The 19,292-nt window shown below is 38.6% G+C and overlaps 1 protein-coding gene across 1 annotated transcript; it reads left to right on the top strand.

Annotated features, from left to right (window-relative positions):
- Window positions 1-1,775: 1,775 nt before the first annotated feature.
- RPE65 (retinoid isomerohydrolase RPE65) lies at window positions 1,776-18,975 on the top strand (the record flags this gene model as incomplete). The annotated part of the gene is made up of 12 exons (XM_082614521.1): window positions 1,776-1,896; window positions 3,377-3,484; window positions 3,588-3,729; window positions 7,446-7,593; window positions 8,791-8,872; window positions 9,111-9,243; window positions 9,353-9,492; window positions 10,151-10,280; window positions 17,003-17,117; window positions 17,215-17,309; window positions 17,424-17,535; window positions 18,824-18,975. Exons 2-12 carry the CDS (start codon window positions 3,408-3,410, stop codon window positions 18,973-18,975), a joined length of 1,326 nt encoding a protein of 441 aa, XP_082470647.1. The 5' UTR covers window positions 1,776-1,896; window positions 3,377-3,407.
- Window positions 18,976-19,292: the final 317 nt, after the last annotated feature.

Raw genomic sequence — 19,292 nt, 5'->3', positions numbered from 1 at the left:
AACATCCTGCTGGTGGTTACAAGAAACTGTTTGAAACTGTGGAGGAACTATCCTCACCGCTCACAGCTCATGTTACAGGTTGGTCTCACCTATCTTGAAGCCATCTTCTCTCTTCTGTCTCAATCTCTCTTCTCTGTCTCCTTATTCATTGGCATCTCTCAGTATGGGCTCCCCCTGTGGGCTACAGAGAGAGGAATCTGGACGTTTGGGCTTTTTATACTAAAAACCCATTTCCTCTTTACTTCTCTAATATAGAAAAATGCTACCTAACTGGAATTCCTTAACAACTGGGACTATACCTTTCTCATCTTTAAACTGTCAGTGCCTAGCTCAGTGCCTGGCACATAGAAAATGTTCTGTAAATGTCTGTTCTATCAGTTGCAGAATAAATGAAGGCCTGGTGACAAGCATCTAGGAATATGACAATAAAGCGTGGTAGGTTTCATGCCCATTATATCAGAAGTCTTGGTTCTGGAGTCAGGCAGATGTAGGTGCTAATTGTAGCTCTACTATTTTACTATCTGTGAATCCTTCAACAAGTTACTTAAACTTTCTGAGTCTCAATTCATTCACCTACCATAAACCAAATTTTACCTCATCGAGATGTTGTGAAGGTTAAATGAGATAATGTAAATAGAAAGATTCACACAGTATCCAACACAAAGTTATCAACAGATGGTTGTTATTATTACTACTGTTATCATTATCCGAAGTCACCACATGACCCACATAACATCCTTGCTTAGACATGGTGTTATAGGAAGGTCCAAAGCCTGGGCAGGTCTCTTTCCTCCCAATTATCTCTTATGCAAAATAGAAGGAATGAGCCCGGTGCTCTTTCTCAACTAGATTCTGATGCTAACAATCTAGGTTCTAGCAATCAAATTAATGCTGTGCCTTTTAGTTAAGCCATGCCTTCTTTTCAAATTTTTATCAGAAATATAAATCCTTGTAAAGTGGGCTCCTGAAATTGAGCTATATGAAATAATACATTTGTCTTTTTTTTAATGGCAAGGATTATACAAACACTGCCAAACACTGCACTTTTCAAAGGATCAAAGGGGACAAACCTAACTGTTTAGACTGAACAGACTTAAGCCCTTTCTTGTGTGCCCCTCACTTTTCAGAGAAGGACACGGAGGCCTAGAGATGGCACATAGCAAATCCTGAACCAGAATTCAGGTCTCTGACAGCCCTTTGCACTTTCTGCTACAGCAGGTTGACCTTTATCTGGACAGTACCCCATATTCTCAAAGGAATATAGGTCTATATTTTAAGAAGCCAGTATTCTTCTTGTTTCATTTAAATGGTTTGTTCATTTAAATAGACACATCTTTGTTTAGTATATAGATCCCTGCTTCTAATCCATCCCTCCTATATATCAAGAAATTTGAAATTTTTCTTAAAAGTGAGACAGTAAAAAGGCAAATGTATTGGTAGCTGGGGAAATCTGTTAGATGGAGAATCCCATTCCATTTGAGATACTTTTCCCTGTCTCCTTCCAACCCTTTATCTAAACTCTGAGATGTTGCCACATTTCCTACCACTTGGTCTCCTAGAGAAAGGAGAGTAGGCCAGCAGGCATTTCCTGAGAGCTACCCCCTGTGAGAACTGGGAATGGAAATGACTGCCAGCTTTAGAAGTAAGAGGCTGCCCAATCGGGCTGCTTAGATAATCACTGCTCTTTACCTGGGTGAGAAGGGCAGGGGTAAGAAGCAATGTTCTGAGTCTTGCCTTCATCACAGGCAGGATCCCCCTCTGGCTAACCGGCAGTCTCCTTCGATGTGGGCCAGGACTCTTTGAAGTTGGATCTGAGCCATTTTACCACCTGTTTGATGGGCAAGCTCTCCTGCACAAGTTTGACTTTAAAGAAGGACACGTCACATACCACAGAAGGTAAAGAACACTAGGGCCCACTCCTCCTAGGGGTCGGACCTATCTCAGCTCCTCCCTCCATGTACTTTTCAACCTCCTGAACCCAAGAGGAGACTTTTATACTCGCCTCCACTCAGAATCCTCCTGGGCCAGTGAGTCTGTATGGACACCTTGGAGATGTACTAGGGGATAAAGAAGCAGCTAAGAACTAGGGTTTTGGGGTCTGACATGCCTGGCTTCAAATCCTATATCCCCTACATACCATTTGCCTAGGTGGGTGCCCTTTGGCAAGATGTTAATCTCTAATTCTTTGTTTTGTCATCTATAAAAATGGGAGAAATAAGAGAATTTACTTCAGGGCTTATTACAAGGATTAAATGAGAACATGGTTCCTAGCCCATAGGAAGCATTTAATAATAATAATAGTTATTTTTATTAGTATTAAACCATGGGTCTCTTGATGTCTTTCCTTTTTTATAATCAGAAAGGCCAATGGGAAGGAGGGAGGTGTGTCACAAAGGAGGCAAGGCCCAAATATGTCATAATAATACAAGAAAGAGAAGTTTTCTAAAAACAGAAGATTGTTGCTAAAAGGCTTGAAGCCCTAAGCCATCATTCCAATTTCATTACAAAGATTCATTAACACCACAATAAATAGTTTGTCTTATGCCTTAATATTCAGGCCTGTTAGCAGCTTTGTTGATCACCACAGATTTCAGGCATTCTGAAGAGACATCAAAAGAAAGAATAAATGGAGTCTTGAAGTAGTCAGGATAACTTGGATTGTAATAGAAGAGAAACAGATCAGGTCAAGCAAAAATTTAGTTATGAAAGCATATTTTGGAGGTCGGGCAACGCCTTTACATGCCTTCTATAGACCTTAGTACTTTTTCCTCTTCATGAAAGTGCAAAATCAGATTTTAATTGGCTCTCCACATAAGAAATCCTAGGCAACGTATGCCATCTAGTCTGGGAGATATGGTTCAGGAGGTCTGCCTGTGCAAGAGACCAGATTCAAGAATATCTACTTTTAAAAATAGCAAAATAAATTTTTAAATTGAAGAAAAACATCAGAGGAACATGAGGAAGATTGAAAGGAATATAATTCAGCATAACATGTTCTATACTTCCCTGCTCAGTGTAGATTGGTGAATTATAGGCTACAGGAAGTCAGAGGTCCAATGTGAACTACCCATGGAGCTGCATAGTGTGATATGGAAAAGGCATGTTTTCTGGCTCTGGCCACATATGCTGATCACTTAATTTCTCTGAACCTTGATTTCCTCATATGTCACTGTGAAGTTTATAAGACATAAATTTAAGCTCGTGGCACATTGTCTCTTTCTCCTTCAGTCACCCCAAGAAAGTTATGAGATTCTTCATGTTGTGGATTTATGATTCTGACTTTAGAAGGGCACACAGAATGACCATTCTAAGCTCCCCATGGACTACACTAATTGCCCTTGTCTGTGACCCTTTCCCGTGTCTCAATGTCCTTCAGGTTCATCCGCACTGATGCTTACGTACGGGCAATGACTGAGAAAAGGATCGTCATAACAGAATTTGGCACCTGTGCTTTCCCAGACCCCTGCAAGAATATATTTTCCAGGTTACTGAAACCCAACTGCATGTTATTAAAGACGTTTTACATTAGCCCTTTTTCTCTTATGGCTTGAAAGTTACTGGACTGAAAAATCCATTTGCTTCTGCAGGTTTTTTTCTTACTTTCGAGGAGTGGAAGTTACTGACAATGCCCTTGTTAATATCTACCCAGTGGGGGAAGATTACTATGCCTGCACAGAGACCAACTTCATTACAAAGATTAATCCTGAGACCTTGGAGACAATTAAGCAGGTAGGACACAGTGCTCAGACGATATCGCTCAGGAATTTAGAATTTGCAACTTAGAATTAAGTCAGCTGTGCATTTGGGTTTGAAGAATATGAGAGCCAGATAGATTAAGTTTCAAATCCCTGCTTTGTCATCAACTACTAGCAATGTGACATAGGGCAAACTTTGTTTCTCCATCTGTGAAATTTTAAACATTTATTATGTGGATTGGAGGAAAACCATATAAAATGCCTAACATATTTATTTGTGACACAAATATTTATTGAGTCCCTTCCATGTACCAGAACTTACGCTAGTTGCAAAAGATATACCAATGAGTAAGACAACATGGTCCCTGCTCTTCATGGTTTTTATAGACTAGCATGGAACTGGCACATTTAATATTGAAAACCCTACCGTTCATTGTTCTAGGAAAGTGTGTTGCACCAACTTGCCCCTTCTTGTTAGAAATAAAGCTATATCTTAAATGAAAAAGCATAGATAAACATGTCAGCAGTATTAAAAAGTGACAAATTTTGATGAGAACTTAGGCAATCTCGGTGCAGCATTCAATAAGATAGATCTACATTTTCAACCAATATTTATTAAGATGTAACTATTTGCAAGGCATTGTTCTTGTCTTCAGAAAGCTTAACACCTAGGTGGAGAAATCAGATAAATACATTACTTAACTATAATAGGACACAGAATGTGAGGACTCTTTTCACAGAGGGAAAACCTTCTATGAAAGGACAAAGATTACTTCTGGCAGTAGTTGGTGGATGTGAGGTGGGGCAGATCAAGGAAGGTTTAAAAGTCTTGCATTTGAGTTAGAAGTTAAAGGGAAGGCACAACTTCATTGAATTTGGAGAAAGAACATTTCATATACAGGGAATACCATGATCAGCTGTATAGAGGTGGGAAACTGGAAGATAAAGAGCAATTTAATTGGCTAGATTTGCAGTATTTCTCAATGGAGGTGGCAGTGGCATTGGGCCGGTGGTACTTCATCATTGTGGGGACTGTCCCACCCACTGCAGAGGTTTGGTATCCCTGATCCCACCTACTAAACACCAGACATGTCCTCAATCATTGTACAAACTCCAAATGCTCCCCAACATTTCCAACTCTCCCCCTAGGGGGCAATAACACTCCCAGGTGAGAACTAGTGATCTAAAGCATGCCACGTCAAGGGGAATAGTGAAACACAGGGTAGGGTGAAACTAGAAGTTTGAATAATGGACAAAAACTTGGAATAAGTCATTTAGCTGATGGGAAGCTACTGAAAGTTTTTGTTCAGGGAAGTGGTATAAGCAGAACTGTACTTTAGGTTATTTAATCTGGAAGCCACACGTAAGCTCTATGGGAGGACAAAAGAGATAAGGGATAGCTAGGAGACCAGTTAGGTGGAATTGAAGACCAGAACTAGATAGTCGGTGTAGTAGGAATAGAAAGGAAAAGGAGTCCCAACAATGGGTCTCAATATCACAAGCTGATTTGTAATCCCAAATTTGTAACTACAAATTTGTAATTTGTAAACAGACTATTTACTAAGGCTTAACATATTCTCAATTGCTCTTTCTTAGTTTAGATGTATGTTTGAAACCACATATGAGTGTGTGTGTGTAGATCATTTAGAGAAATACTGAAGCTGAGTTTCTAAACCATCCATTTGACTTTGACAGTGAATCCAATTACCGTAGTAATTTAATTGGAAGTGTGAAGTTCATGGCATGGCTCCAGAATAGACTTTATTAGGAGTCAGGTTTCATTGTCAGCAGCACTATACCCTGACTTCATATAAAAATGTAGTTTTAAAATTTTGAGTGTTTTTTTGTTCATTTACTATTACTGAAATAGACTCCTAACAAGTTCCTTTGCCTCCAGCCTGATTCCCTTAAATACAGCTTCCTTAATTCTGTAGAAGCAATTTTTTTCTAAAATGTAAGTATAAATGTGTTATTCCAACTAGTGCACCCATAGTTTCCAAGTTAAAGCTAAAAGCACAGACCTTTGTGGCTGGCCTATTTTATTTCTCCTCCTCCATGTGTGTGTATCACCACAGCCATGCTGAATGACTAGTAATCCCCAAGCAACATTCAATTTTTACAACTCTATGCCTTTACATTAGGGTTCCTACTCCCTAGAACACACTGTCATCCTTCTCCATCTGGTAAATTTTACTCGTCTTTCAAGCATGTGTTGGAGTCATTGCCCTTGGGAAGCCCTGCCTAATCCCCTAGTCTGGGTTAGATGGCCTTTCTTTACAGATATCATTTTGCACCTACTGCACCGTATACCAGCTTATAGGTCTAATACAGCAGTGCTATTAAATGGAACTTTCTACAATGATGGAAATGTTCTATATCTTCATTGTCCAAGTGCTATTGAGCACTTGGATGTGGCAAATGTGACTGAGGAACTGAATTTGAAGTTCTATCTAATTATGGTTAACTTACATTTAAATTGCTATATGTGGCTACCATAGTGGACAGTGCAAATCTAGACTGAAGTTCTTGAAAGCAAGGGCCATCTCTGTTTTCTTAGACCCTGACACAGCACCTGGCATATAATAGAAGCTTAAGGAATACTTGATGAATGACTGAATGACTGAATGAATGTCTTGCCTTTTATTTAAGTGAGGGTGCTAAAAACTCCCTATGCTTTAAAACATACTCTCCTAATCACATAGAAAGAATTTTGGTTAGACAAATATATACTCCATCGACTATTCATTCAATAAGTCTTTACTGAGCAGGTTCCAGGTAGAAATTCTAGTGCTCTGCATCCTTAGATAAGTCATTTGATCTCTCTGACACCTCAAGTTCTCCTTATGTAAACTGAGAGGTTTGTGGTAGATTAGTGGTTTTGAATTTTTTATGAGAATCCAAAACGAATTAAAGCACTGAATCCTGCCTTGAAAAAGTTTCCATTAATTCCAGGAATTCATGGTTCCCCTGAAGTCTATTTAGGTTAAGACTTTCTATACTAGATGAATCCTGAAGTTCCTTTCAGTTCCAAATTCATTCTGTATGTAAGACGCTGGATTTGGTATTTAGGTTGTATCATTAAAAATTGCCATTTTTTTGGCCTTCCCTGGTGGCGCAGTGGTTGAGAGTCCGCCTGCCGATGCAGGGGACACGGGTTCGTGCCCTGGTCTGGGAAGATCCCACATGCCACGGAGCAGCTGGGCCCGTGAGCCATGGCCTCTGAGCCTGCGCGTCCGGAGCCTGTGCTCCACAACGGGAGAAGCCACAGCAGTGAGAGGCCCGCATACCGCAAAAAAAAAAAAAAAAAAAAAAAAAAAAAAAAAAAAAAAATTGCCATTTTTATAAAATGAAAATTATTGACTATCAGCATACAATTCAATGTAATTCAATAAGGGGAATGTAAAGAAGTTTCAGGATTCAAATTCGTCACTGTTTGAAGACAAATTGCATGTGCAAAAGGAAAGTAACCAACCAGAGTAATGTATGGCCTACATCAATTGAAAAGCTCAATCCGGGAGAACCTGAAGATTTCAGAGACATCAGGGATCAGCATGGGGGTCAGAGGACAGCTCAGCACTAAAGATGGGACTTCTACAGACTTAAAAGAGGGTAGGACCCAGAGAGATGGAAAGAAAGAGAAAGCACACTTAGGGTGAGGGTGAAAGTGGTAACGGTGAGGTCAGACTGAGGAACCAAAGGTGTAATATGATCTTTCTCTTAACATGGGTTACGGTTGTTCTCCTTCCATAGGTTGATCTTTGCAACTATGTCTCGGTCAATGGAGCCACTGCTCACCCCCACATTGAAAATGATGGGACTGTTTACAATATTGGTAATTGCTTTGGGAAAAATTTTTCAATTGCCTACAATATTGTAAAGATCCCTCCACTACAAGCAGGTCAGTTACCACTTTGACTCTTCTTAAAACAAGTATCTATAATATGAAAAAGTTACTGGAAATACAGGGTGTCAGATCAGAAATATCAGGATAGCACTATATGGATAGTTAAATTACTCTCAGATTTTAGGACAACTGCCCCTCGCCCTTACCCTACCAGGGGACCAATGCCAAAGAGCACCATAGCAGGAAATGACATCTTCAAAAATAAGTTGCCGTGTTCTATTCTATAGTGCTTCAAAGATGTAGTGTATATGTGACTTTGATCATATAAGATTTAGATTTGAATCCAGTAAATATTTATTGAACACTTATCCATGTGCCAGACAAAATTAAGATTTTAAACAAACATGTGTATGTGTAATAGGATACACACATGTATATAACAGTGTAGTATTTTTTGTGTATTTAATTCCCAAAACTACAAGCATAACCTTTTAACTCATATACTATAGAGAAAGAATATTAAAACAGAAGAGAGTACTCTTTAGAATTCTCCATTCATCCTTCATTCATTGCCAGAAATTTGATAATGATCTTGATAATAGAATTATTTGAGTATATATGGATTTTTATTTATTACTGCTTAGTATGATTCTTGAAGTATAGACCCTGGACCAGCAGCCTCACCTGGGAACCTGTTAGAAATACAAATCTTGAGCCCTACCTGAGGTAGACTGAATGAGTAATTCTAGGGGTGAGACCATAGTTCAGAAACTTCTTATGTGGTTCTTATATACACTAAGGTTTGAAGACACTGTCTTAGTAGTAAATAAGCTTTAATGTGCTTAAGAATTATTGTAAAGGGCTATGGACCCAAAACCACATATGCTATAACTTTATAGATAACTTAAGATATTGTAAAAGGCACTTAGACCATACTAAAATTTTGCCTTACTCCCTTGACTTAGAACCCACCTCCAGATGTAAGATGTGACTCCAGTGTACCCTGTCTGCCACACACTGTTTGAGTGTACTTTCCAAATCTGCTGCTATTTGGATTTTCCTGGGTGATTGCAGCTCCACATGAAATTTCTCTATGAAATGCCAGTGACTGAGAAAATGGAAATAAACTCTTTAAAAAATCAAGATCTGAAAATGTATTTCTTTGCTTGCATAAGCTGTTCTAAATGCTTTGTATTTAAAAAAAGAAAAAAAGAGGCTGTTCCACAGCCTTTTGAAACCACTTTATTTCAGACAAGGAAGATCCAATAAGCAAGTCAGAGATCGTTGTACAATTCCCCTGCAGTGACCGATTCAAGCCATCTTACGTCCATAGGTAACTTGAAGGCCTGCTATGAATCTTCAGGAAAACTCAGGTTTAAAGATCTGCTTTGCCTACCTTTGATACCAATCCTGATCATGACATTTTCTTACAGAAACCTAAAATTAAATGTAGTTAATTTCATGTAGGCACTGTTGATTCATATAACTGAGTATACCTCATGTGTACACATTTCTCTGTGGTTTGAGAATCAACCCTTCCCACTCACAAGTTTATTTCTGTTTCTGAACAGTTTTGGTTTGACTCCCAACTATATTGTTTTTGTGGAGACACCAGTCAAAATTAACCTATTCAAGTTTCTTTCTTCATGGAGTCTTTGGGGAGCCAACTACCTGGATTGTTTTGAGTCCAATGAAACCATGGGGGTAAGTCTTACATTTATTTGTCAGCTTTATGGTTCTGAAGAATATGCCTTTCATAATGCACACTTTTTTTCTTTTTAAATGCATCAAAATATTTTCTTCACTTTTCAAGGTTTGGCTTCATATTGCTGACAAAAAAAGAAAAAAGTATATCAATAATAAATACAGGACATCTCCTTTTAACCTCTTCCATCACATCAATACCTATGAAGACAGTGGTTTTCTGGTTGTGGATCTCTGTTGCTGGAAAGGGTAAGAAAGGACATTGGATAAATGTTACATCTCCAGTTGTTCCTGGAAATTAGGGTTTTTTTCGGAGATGCCACTCTCAATATTTAATCTGAATTACATCTAAAAAAGCAAGAAGAATGCTTAAGTCACAAAATATGATTGAAAAGGCTGTAGGGAGTTTAGATAATCAGAAACACTAACTGAACCTCAAAACTATGGTTAATGATTGAAAACTGATCAGGTCCATGAACCAGACCTGAAAATAAAATATTCTGTGACTTGACGAGTAAACTTAAGCTTAATTTCACTCAAACTTAACAAGATCCTTTGGGGAGCCTAGAACTCCACCTAGTCTGGGCTTGGGAAAAAGAGATATGCTTTCTTCAAAACAGCAGGTCACTAAAAAAGACAGTAGCCCCTGACGACACTGACAGAATGGTGATAGAGAAACAGAGCAGAAAGTTTCAAAGGCTATTGTTATTTAAACATATCCATGAGCAGGACTCTTTTCTCCACCCAGAGTGGGCAAGAGAAATGGCTCCAGTATTCCTGAGTCTTTAGCAGGTTCTGGGTTGGGGTCTGAAGAATAGGTAGGCACTTGTGCTTTTAAAAGGCATGAAGCGTGTCTCTAAATTATTTGTAATTGGCTGTCCTCATGTTTGGCTTCTTATTTTTGCAGATTTGAATTTGTTTATAATTACTTATATTTAGCCAATTTACGTGAGAACTGGGAAGAGGTGAAAAGAAATGCCAGAAAGGCTCCCCAGCCTGAAGTTAGGAGATACGTGCTTCCTTTGAATACTGACAAGGTAACCACCCTCTACATAGATTTCAGATATAACCAGAATGTTTCATCTCACTCAGGATTTTTTCTCCTGCTGTGTGTTTATACATAAAGTCTTGAAATTTCAGAGCTGGAAGGAACTTTAAAAATTAACTAATTCCACTTCCCTCATTTTATAAGCAAGGAAACTGAAGCTCAGAAGAGTCACATGACTTAGCAAAATCCAACTGTGGTGGAGTCAAAACGAAAACTAGGTTTTGACTCTAAACCTGTTGTTCTTCTATTTACAAAATCCTTTAAAACTGATTGCAATCCAACTGGTTAGAACGTAAGCAAAAACAGTGGAATAAGTGGGCAAAAAAGCTTAAAAAAAATAAGTAGGTTGGCAGTCTTTGAAGGCTTTCAGGCCAAAAGGTTTGTGCTTTATTTGACAGGTGATGGGGAGATAGTCAAGGTTTTGAACAGAAGAAAGCCATATCCAGAGCTGGTGGACTGGGTATCAAGTGTACTGACTACTTTAGTTGTCCCTGCTACTAAATGTCTGGCTTCCCTGAGCAAGTCACTCAGTGAGCAAGTTCCCCTACAGTTCGGTTGCCTGCTCATAAACCTAAATAAATTGGACTAAATAATAACTAAGGTTATTTGCAGCTTTGATTTTCTAAAATAAGGCTGTGTTGTGTGTAAGTAGTATTGGAAATAAAGAAAGGATGATGATAAGGGAACTGGGATTGGAGACAATGAAAATCACTCAGGTGATAGAAAAATGTAGTGGTAGTAGGAACAGACAAACAGACAAAAGTGAGAGTTCCTACAGGTAGAATTAAAAGGATCTTACATTTGATTGGATGGTAGAATGAATTAAGTCTTAGACATGCAAAAGGCCATAGAGATCCTTTAAGCCTATGTGTCTAGTGTTGATACCTTTGGAAATGGAAATGTAATAGGCAGAGCAGGTTTGGAGATAAACCTGAATTGTAGAACTATGAGGAAGTGGGGAGAATGAGTAAAAGGGCTGACTTCAAGACAGACCCAGGTTGACCAGGGCTTCCAGCTTTCTAGCTGTGTGATTTGCGGCAAGACATTTAACCTTTTTAAACCCCCTTTTCTTTATCTATATCCACCATACAGGATTTTTGTGATCAATAAATGAGGTGACATATGTCAATCACTGAATATATAGTCCCTCACACAAAGTGTTAAATAATATTCATTATAATCATCATCAACAGCAAAATCAGCATCAACAACATTTTCATGAGGATGTCTTGTAGGCTTTCATATGGAAGTGCAGGTCCTTGCAACACAACGTAGGGTCAGAAGAAAAGAGCTGATAGTTATTGGTATTGAAATGATGATCATATATATGAAGATAGATAAGATTGCTAGCAGGAAAAATTCATACTTTAGAGTGTTTTAAAAGAAACATACAAGTTTGTTTATTTTAAAAATGAGGAACTTGATAGCCATAAAATGCTGAAAGAAAAAAAAAGATGGCCAAGCACAAAAGTTGGGGAAACACCCACGTGAAGAAAGCGGTAAGAAAAGAGGAGTCAGAAAAAGAAAGAGAAAAAAGTCACCAAAGGGCCCTAGTTACAGCTAAGAGAGGATAATGCCACATGATAAGGCAAGAGAAGGGTTTCACTGGTGCCCACTGCTATATATAGACAAGTTGAAAAGAATGAAGATGAGCCAAAAACCAGATTTAGTGATCTCCAGGGGAGTAGGGAGAGAGGCAGAAATCAGGTTTCAAGGCAATAAAGGTGAGCAATTGATGAGAATGTGGGAGCAATTACTATAGCCTGCACTTTTAAAAGTTTGGCAATGAAGAGAAAAATAAGTCATAAATTAGGGAAATAGGAGATAAACAGATTGAAGGAAGAAGAGGAAAGAGTATGAGTGAAGTTTCCAGTTTAGTGATTAATATAACAGTGATATCTTTAAAATATACCTTTATTATTTTTGAATAGGCAGTGAATTTGAATAGTCAAAAAATCAAAATGATTCAAAAAGGTACACACTGGAAGTGTCGCTCCAACCTCTCTCTGCTTCCATTCCATACCATTCCCCTTCACTTCTGTGTGTAACTTTTAATGTCTTTCCTTTTCCTTTGTTTATGCAAATATAAGAAAATATAAATATATTTAATTATTATTTCCCATTTTTACACAAAAAGTAACTTTCTATATCCACATTTTTGTTCCTTGCTTCTTTTCATTTTAAAATATATATTGAAGATCTTGCTTTCTTCAACTGCACGGTATTCTTTTTTGTGAACATACCCAAGTCCCTCACTGCTGAGCAACAGAGTTGTTTCCATTCTTTGGCTGTTACAGATAATGTCACAAGGAATAACTTTGTATGTATGTTATTTTATATATGTGCAGATATAGCAATAGGATAAACTCTCAGAAGTGAAATTGCTGGGTCAGGGGATAAATGCATGTGTTAAAAAAATAGTGAGGGAGAAGAGTGAAAATAAGGAGCTAGTTTGGAAAGCAAAGATAATGTTACAGATCTCTTACATTAAAAACCCTAATTTAATGGTGGAAAAAATAAGATACGACAGAGTAAAATCATTAAAGTTACAGTCGCATAAGTAATGTGTTCAACATCAACATTTGAACTTACTGTATACATGTATAAATATGTATGTATGCACACATGCCGCTCTCTCCTTCCCAAAATCACCATGAGGTGCCTCGAGGCCCCACTTCACAGAATCTCACAAGACCCATCCTCACCTCCCATCTCTTCCCAATCCTGAAAATCTTTCACTATTTCCTTTTAATTCATTGTACCTACCAGAAAAATTCCATCTATCCCCTGCTCAGAAGGCTCCTTCCACCTTCTTTCTTTTACCAAAAAATCTGACACTCTCTTTAGGACACTGGTCTCTTCAGCAGCAATTTCCAGGGGTAGCAGTTTCTCCTCCTACAGCACTTGTACCACTGGGCCTGGGGTTGTGGTACACTTGTTCCACTTTGCTGTTTCCAGACCATTGCTCCTTCCACCCACCCTTAAAATCTTCCAATTTCAAATCTCATTTCAGCTAAGTATATAGCCAAGTGGTATGTCTACATTTACATATATACACCCCTCATTATTATTCTCACCGATTAACCACCACTCCTTCTCCCTTCTGGCTCAGTGTCACACTCCCCTGACCTACTCCTGACTCTCAGTTATTTCAATATACACATCATAGGTGACTCTTCCAACAACTGGCCTCTCAGTTCCATGACGTCTTCCACTGATTCTGTCTTCCATTCTATCTCAGCCACTCACTCCCCACAGTCATGCAATTGACCTTGCCATTACCTTTGACTGTGCTTCTACCATAACCTTGGTTTCATGCATGACACATTCTGACTACCACCTCTTATCTTTCAAGATTACTTGCCCTATTGCAGTTCCCACCAGGAACCTCCAATCTATTGAAGCTATTACCTTCTCATCATCTCTCACTCCCTTGAGGACTTACCTTCCCTCCTTATTCAATAACAATTTCATGGTCAATCATTGTAATCACCCCCTTGAGTAGATCTTCATTTCTCTTCCCTCTTTCTTACTTTATAGAACTTATTTGTCAAAATCATAATCCTAGTTAAATTCAACCCTCCACCCACTCCATGCTTGTACCTCTAAGGCTGAAATTAAGTGCTAAAAACACACAATTGTGTTAATTGGCCCACTTTTAAGTACATGACCACAAACCTTAGTGCTACATTTCCCAACTTCACTTTCCTAGTTAAATATTTCACACCTTCCTCTCTTCAACCTTCTAACACCTCCCACCTCCACACTCATACTCAACTGATGGCTCTGCTTCCTATTTTACTGAAACAAATGAAAGAAATCAGAAAAGAACGTAGACTCCTGCCACCACATCTACCCACCCACCAGCATCTGTACTCATACTGAATTATCCATCATCCTATTCAGAACTCGTCTTTCCCATCCTTCCTCACCCTCTCCAGGACAGCACTCTACAATTCTCCCCTGCTCTCATATATCTCACTCTCCTCCTGTTTTCATTAAATCATGCATATTATGCTGTTATTTTGCCCTCTTACAAAATCCTTCTCTTAACTCTTCTTGCCTCCACCACCTATCCCCTCATTCCTCTCTTGAAGACCCCTTAATGTTGGAGGGCACCAGAACTCAGCCCTTTGTTCTATCTTCTATCTGTACATTCACTCCCATTGTAAAGACTCATGCTTTAAAGCAGACTAGAATTTCACTTCCAACTTTCCTTTTAAGTCAAGGTTCTTATATGCTACTGCCAATGCCATGTCTTTATTTTGATGTCCAATAAACACTTCAAGTTTAATAAGAAAAAACCTAAACTTCTCCTCTTCCCCTACCAAAAATTACCTTCAGTAATCCCCGTCTTTGTTGTGACAACTCTAACTTTTAATTATTCAAAAACCTTGAAGCCCTTCTTGACTCCTTTCTCAGTTTCATGCCTCTTCCCCACCCCATATCTTATCTAGCAGGAAATCCTCTTGGCTCTACCTTGCATTCCTCACTGACTTCAATGCTACTAGCCTAGTCTGAACCATTGTTTTCTTTTGACTGGACTACTACAAGAAAAACTGGTTTCCCTGATTTCACTCTTGCATCTCCCCTACTCTTTTTTTTTTTTTTAATTTACATGTATTTTATTTATTTATTTATTTTTGTATCTCTCACATATATATATATTTTTTATACAGCATGTTCTTATTAGTCATCCATTTTATACACATCAGTGTATACATGTCAATCCCAATCTCCCAGTTCATCACACCACCATCCCCACCCGCCGCTGCTTTGGTTGTTTGGTGGTTTGCTGCTTGGTGTCCATACGTTTGTTCTCTACTTCTGTGTCTCAATTTCTGCCCTGCAAACCGGTTCATCTGTACCATTTTCTAGGTTCCACATATATGCGTTAATATATGATATTTGTCTTTCTCTTTCTGACTTAACTTCACTCTGTATGACAGTCTCTAGATCCATCCACGTCTCTACAAATGACCCAATTTCGTTCCTTTTTATGGCTGAGTAATATTCCATTGTATATGTGTACCACATTTTCTTTATCCATTCATCTGTTGATGGGCATTTTGGTTGCTTCCATGACCTGGCTATTGTAAATAGTGCTGCAATGAACATTGGGGTGTATGTGTCTTTTTGAATTATGGTTATCTCTGGGTATATGCCCAGTAGTGGGATTGCTGGGTCATATGGTAATTCTATTTTTAGTTTTTTAAGGAACCTCCATAGTGTTCTCCACAGTGGCTGTATCAATTTACATTCCCACCAACAGTGCAAGAGGGTTCCCTTTTCTCCACACCCTCTCCAGCATTTGTTGTTTGTAGATTTTCTGATGATGCCCATTCTAACTGGTGTGAGGTGATACCTCATTGTAGTTTTGATTTGCATTTCTCTAATAATTAGTGATGTTGAGGAGCTTTTCATGTGCTTCTTGGCCATCTGTATGTCTTCTTTGGAGAAATGTCTATTCAGGTCTTCTACCCATTTTTGGATTGGGTTGTTTGTTTTTTTTAATATTGAACTGCAAAAGTATTCTCGACAGAGCAGTCAGGGTGATTCTTTTAAAAATAAATCAGAGCCTGCCACTGCTCTGCTCAGAACTCTCCAATGACTTCCCATCTCTCGCTCACAGAAAAAGACCAAGACCTCACAATGACCTATCAGTCTCTACCCCTCCACTCTCCTCTCCTGCTCTTCTCCCCCGAGCTCAGTCAGTGCAGCCACACTGGTCTCTTTAATGTTCTTCAAGGACCTTTGGCATACTCCTACCTCAGGCCTTTGTAGTTTGTTCTCTCTGCTCAAATGCTCTTCCCCAGATATCTGCATTGCTAGCTTCCTTCATCTTCTACAAGTTTTATCCCAAATGTCACCTTTTCAATGAGGCCCACCCTGACCACCTACTAAAATTACAACTACCTACTCTTCACACTTCTGATTCCCCTTACTCTGCTCTATTTTTTCTCCTCACATTCATGATGTACTAAACTCTTTATCTATTAATTATATTTATATTGTTATGTTCCCAAATTAGAATGTAAACTTCATGATGACAGGGACTCTGTTCTCTGAAATATCCCAAATGCCTAGAATAGGGTCTATTGCAAAACATGTATTTAAGTATTTGATGCAGGTATTACTAAATGAATATGTTTTTTGAACGAGCTCATGATATTCATTCCTTTCATAAAATAATCTGAAAAATCACGTAGGAGCAATGTGGGTGACAAGAGATCTTAGAAAACATCTGGTCAGTAGTTTTTCAATTTGTTTTCTTTTTTGACAACTTACGAGTATGATTTTGTTTTCAAATAAAATAAAAATATAGCCTAACTATAAAGGAGACAAACACTGTATGGATATCTAGAGGTTGAAGTCTTTGTTGTTCTGCAGAAAAATACTTCTTTTTCCACAGCCCATCCTCAAAGCTGTAAATTTTCTTCGAGGTCAGTCTCATTTCACTGGTGAGAAGACTGAGGGCCTATGAAGTTGTGTGACTTTCCCAGTGACACACAACCAGTGACTGATGTGGACACAGACAGCTTTCCCAGTCATGTTCCTGGGCTCCCCTTTCTAGATTTTTCTGCACTGCCTCTCCCTACATGTTGACTTAAGAAGTGAAGAACTCAGGAGACAAAACTTGGGAAGACTATATTTATGGCTGCTTGTTTTTTCTTTCCTGCTCACTGAGGTTTCTGTGATCCTCTTTCTTAGGCTGACACAGGCAAGAATTTAGTCACACTCCCCAACACAACTGCCACTGCAATTCTGTGCAGTGATGAGACCATCTGGCTGGAACCTGAAGTTCTCTTTTCAGGGCCTCGCCAAGGTGAGATGATTTAGGAAAAAACCTCACATGAGAGAGAACAAAATGTTCCATTCAAAGAAATTAATGAGTTTTCCTAAGCACGTGCTCTATTTTGCAGCATTTGAATTTCCTCAGATCAACTACCAGAAGTATGGTGGGAAACCTTACACATATGCATATGGACTTGGCTTGAATCACTTTGTTCCAGACAGGGTAATTAATCCATCTTCCTAATATTCGAACAGTACTTTGAGTCACATGCTAGTCAAGTAGAGCATATTGACTGATTGACTGACCGATTGATTGACTTTTCTTTCTTACAAACAGCTCTGTAAGCTGAACGTCAAAACTAAAGAAACTTGGGTATGGCAAGAGCCTGATTCATACCCCTCAGAACCCATCTTTGTTTCTCACCCAGATGCCTTGGAGGAAGATGACGGTAATGAAAGTAATAGATGTGTCTGAACACTCTCTTTTCATTGCAGTTCATATAGTTAGTTAATTAGGAGAGGAGTTATGTTGATTATTCCCTAATGTTCAGAAATAATCCTTTATACTATTGAATGGGACAGCACTAAAGAATTTAAACTTATTTGAAAATAAGTTTTATCTCATGGTCAGGTTTCATTTGGTACTGTTGGAAAAATGCTAAAGCACCATCTGGTGTCACGATGGAACATCAATGTCTGCTCTAGATGAAGGAGAGGAGGAAGAAGGAGCAGCATGAGGTCTAGGTTTTTGCCTTTCCTGACCTAGATACATTTCTGAAAAGGGATAGAGTTCTAAGGAGGGAAATTGTGTATTCTAACAGATCCAAGAGAATGAGGATGAGGCTTTGTGTTTCTAGTTTTGGTTTTTCCTTTTAGTAAGCTGGGGCTAGAAAGGGATCCAGAGCAACAGCCTATAAAACAGCAACTCAGTTACAAAGAGTCAGTCTTAGTTAACTATTGATTATCCGGGACAAGGAGGTAGGTTATCCTCTCTGGGATTAAAATATGGAAAACCACAGAGAAATGAATAAAATAAAGAATTGTAGAGCCGTTTTACGCTAAGTGATTTTACATATACAGCCTTTCCAGTCAAAACCGCAAAAAGTTTGTTCTTATTTTGTTTGAAGGAAGTAAGCTTCCAGCTAGGTCTTGGAAATTATAGAAATAATATACCATACTGTTTTCAAAGTCTTTATTTTTTTGGCCACACCGCTCAGCTCGTGGGATCCTAGTTAGCCGACCAGGGATCGAACCCGCTTCCTCAGCAGTGTGCGGAGTCCTAACAACTGAACCACCAGGGAATTCCCAGAGTCTTTTAATATACATTTTTCACTTGATTGTCACAACATTTTTTTTTTTGCAGTAGGTAGAACAGCAGGTGTTAAATCGTATGATACAGATAAAAACACAGAAACATTCATTAAATAAGAATTTAATGAATACTTCCTATGTTCTAATGATTGTAGTAGGCTATTGGGATACAACAGTGGGCAAGACAGATAGGGTCACCCCCTTCTTAGAGCTTATAGTCCAGGGGACATGAAAAATTTTAAATCCCTTTCAGGGTTGCCACACAGCCAGGTGGTAGAAAAGTCAGAACAAGATATCAAGTCATCTGGTTTTCTTTATTTGTCAGTGTAATGCTTCCTTGCTTCCTGTATTATTTCAGTGACACAATCTATTGCTATGGGCTTTTTTTTTTAATTCAACATTGCCTTATTAACTTCTGATTAACAGGTGTAGTTCTGAGTGTGGTGGTGAGCCCTGGGGCAGGTCAAAAGCCCGCTTATCTCCTAATTCTGAATGCCAAGGACTTGAGTGAAGTTGCCAGGGCTGAAGTGGAGATTAACATCCCTGTCACCTTTCATGGACTGTTCAAAAAATCCTGAGCACATTCTAGCCTAATATGTTTCTGGTGACAAAACCCAGAAAAACATAGTCAGGTCTGCAGTCAAATTCTGTTCAGTTTTAGCCTGCTGTATATGAGTTTTAACTTGCAGATGCACACAATTTTGAAGTGTTTTACAGAATGCACAGAGTTGAGTAAGCAATTCCTTTTTAAAAAAAGTGCATATTTAGGTAATCATACTTTCTCTGTGAGACAGACACATCATAACTAAAAATTCTTTATATATTTACAATCAAAGAGCAAATGAATGTGGATTTATTAAACTGTTTTTTATTCCTATTATAAAAGTGTATTTTA

The sequence above is a fragment of the Mesoplodon mirus genome, assembly GCF_964341445.2.
Source record: "Mesoplodon mirus genome assembly, chromosome: 3".
Taxonomy (NCBI): Eukaryota; Metazoa; Chordata; class Mammalia; order Artiodactyla; family Ziphiidae; genus Mesoplodon; species Mesoplodon mirus.
This window is presented reverse-complemented; position numbering and strand designations above follow the sequence as displayed.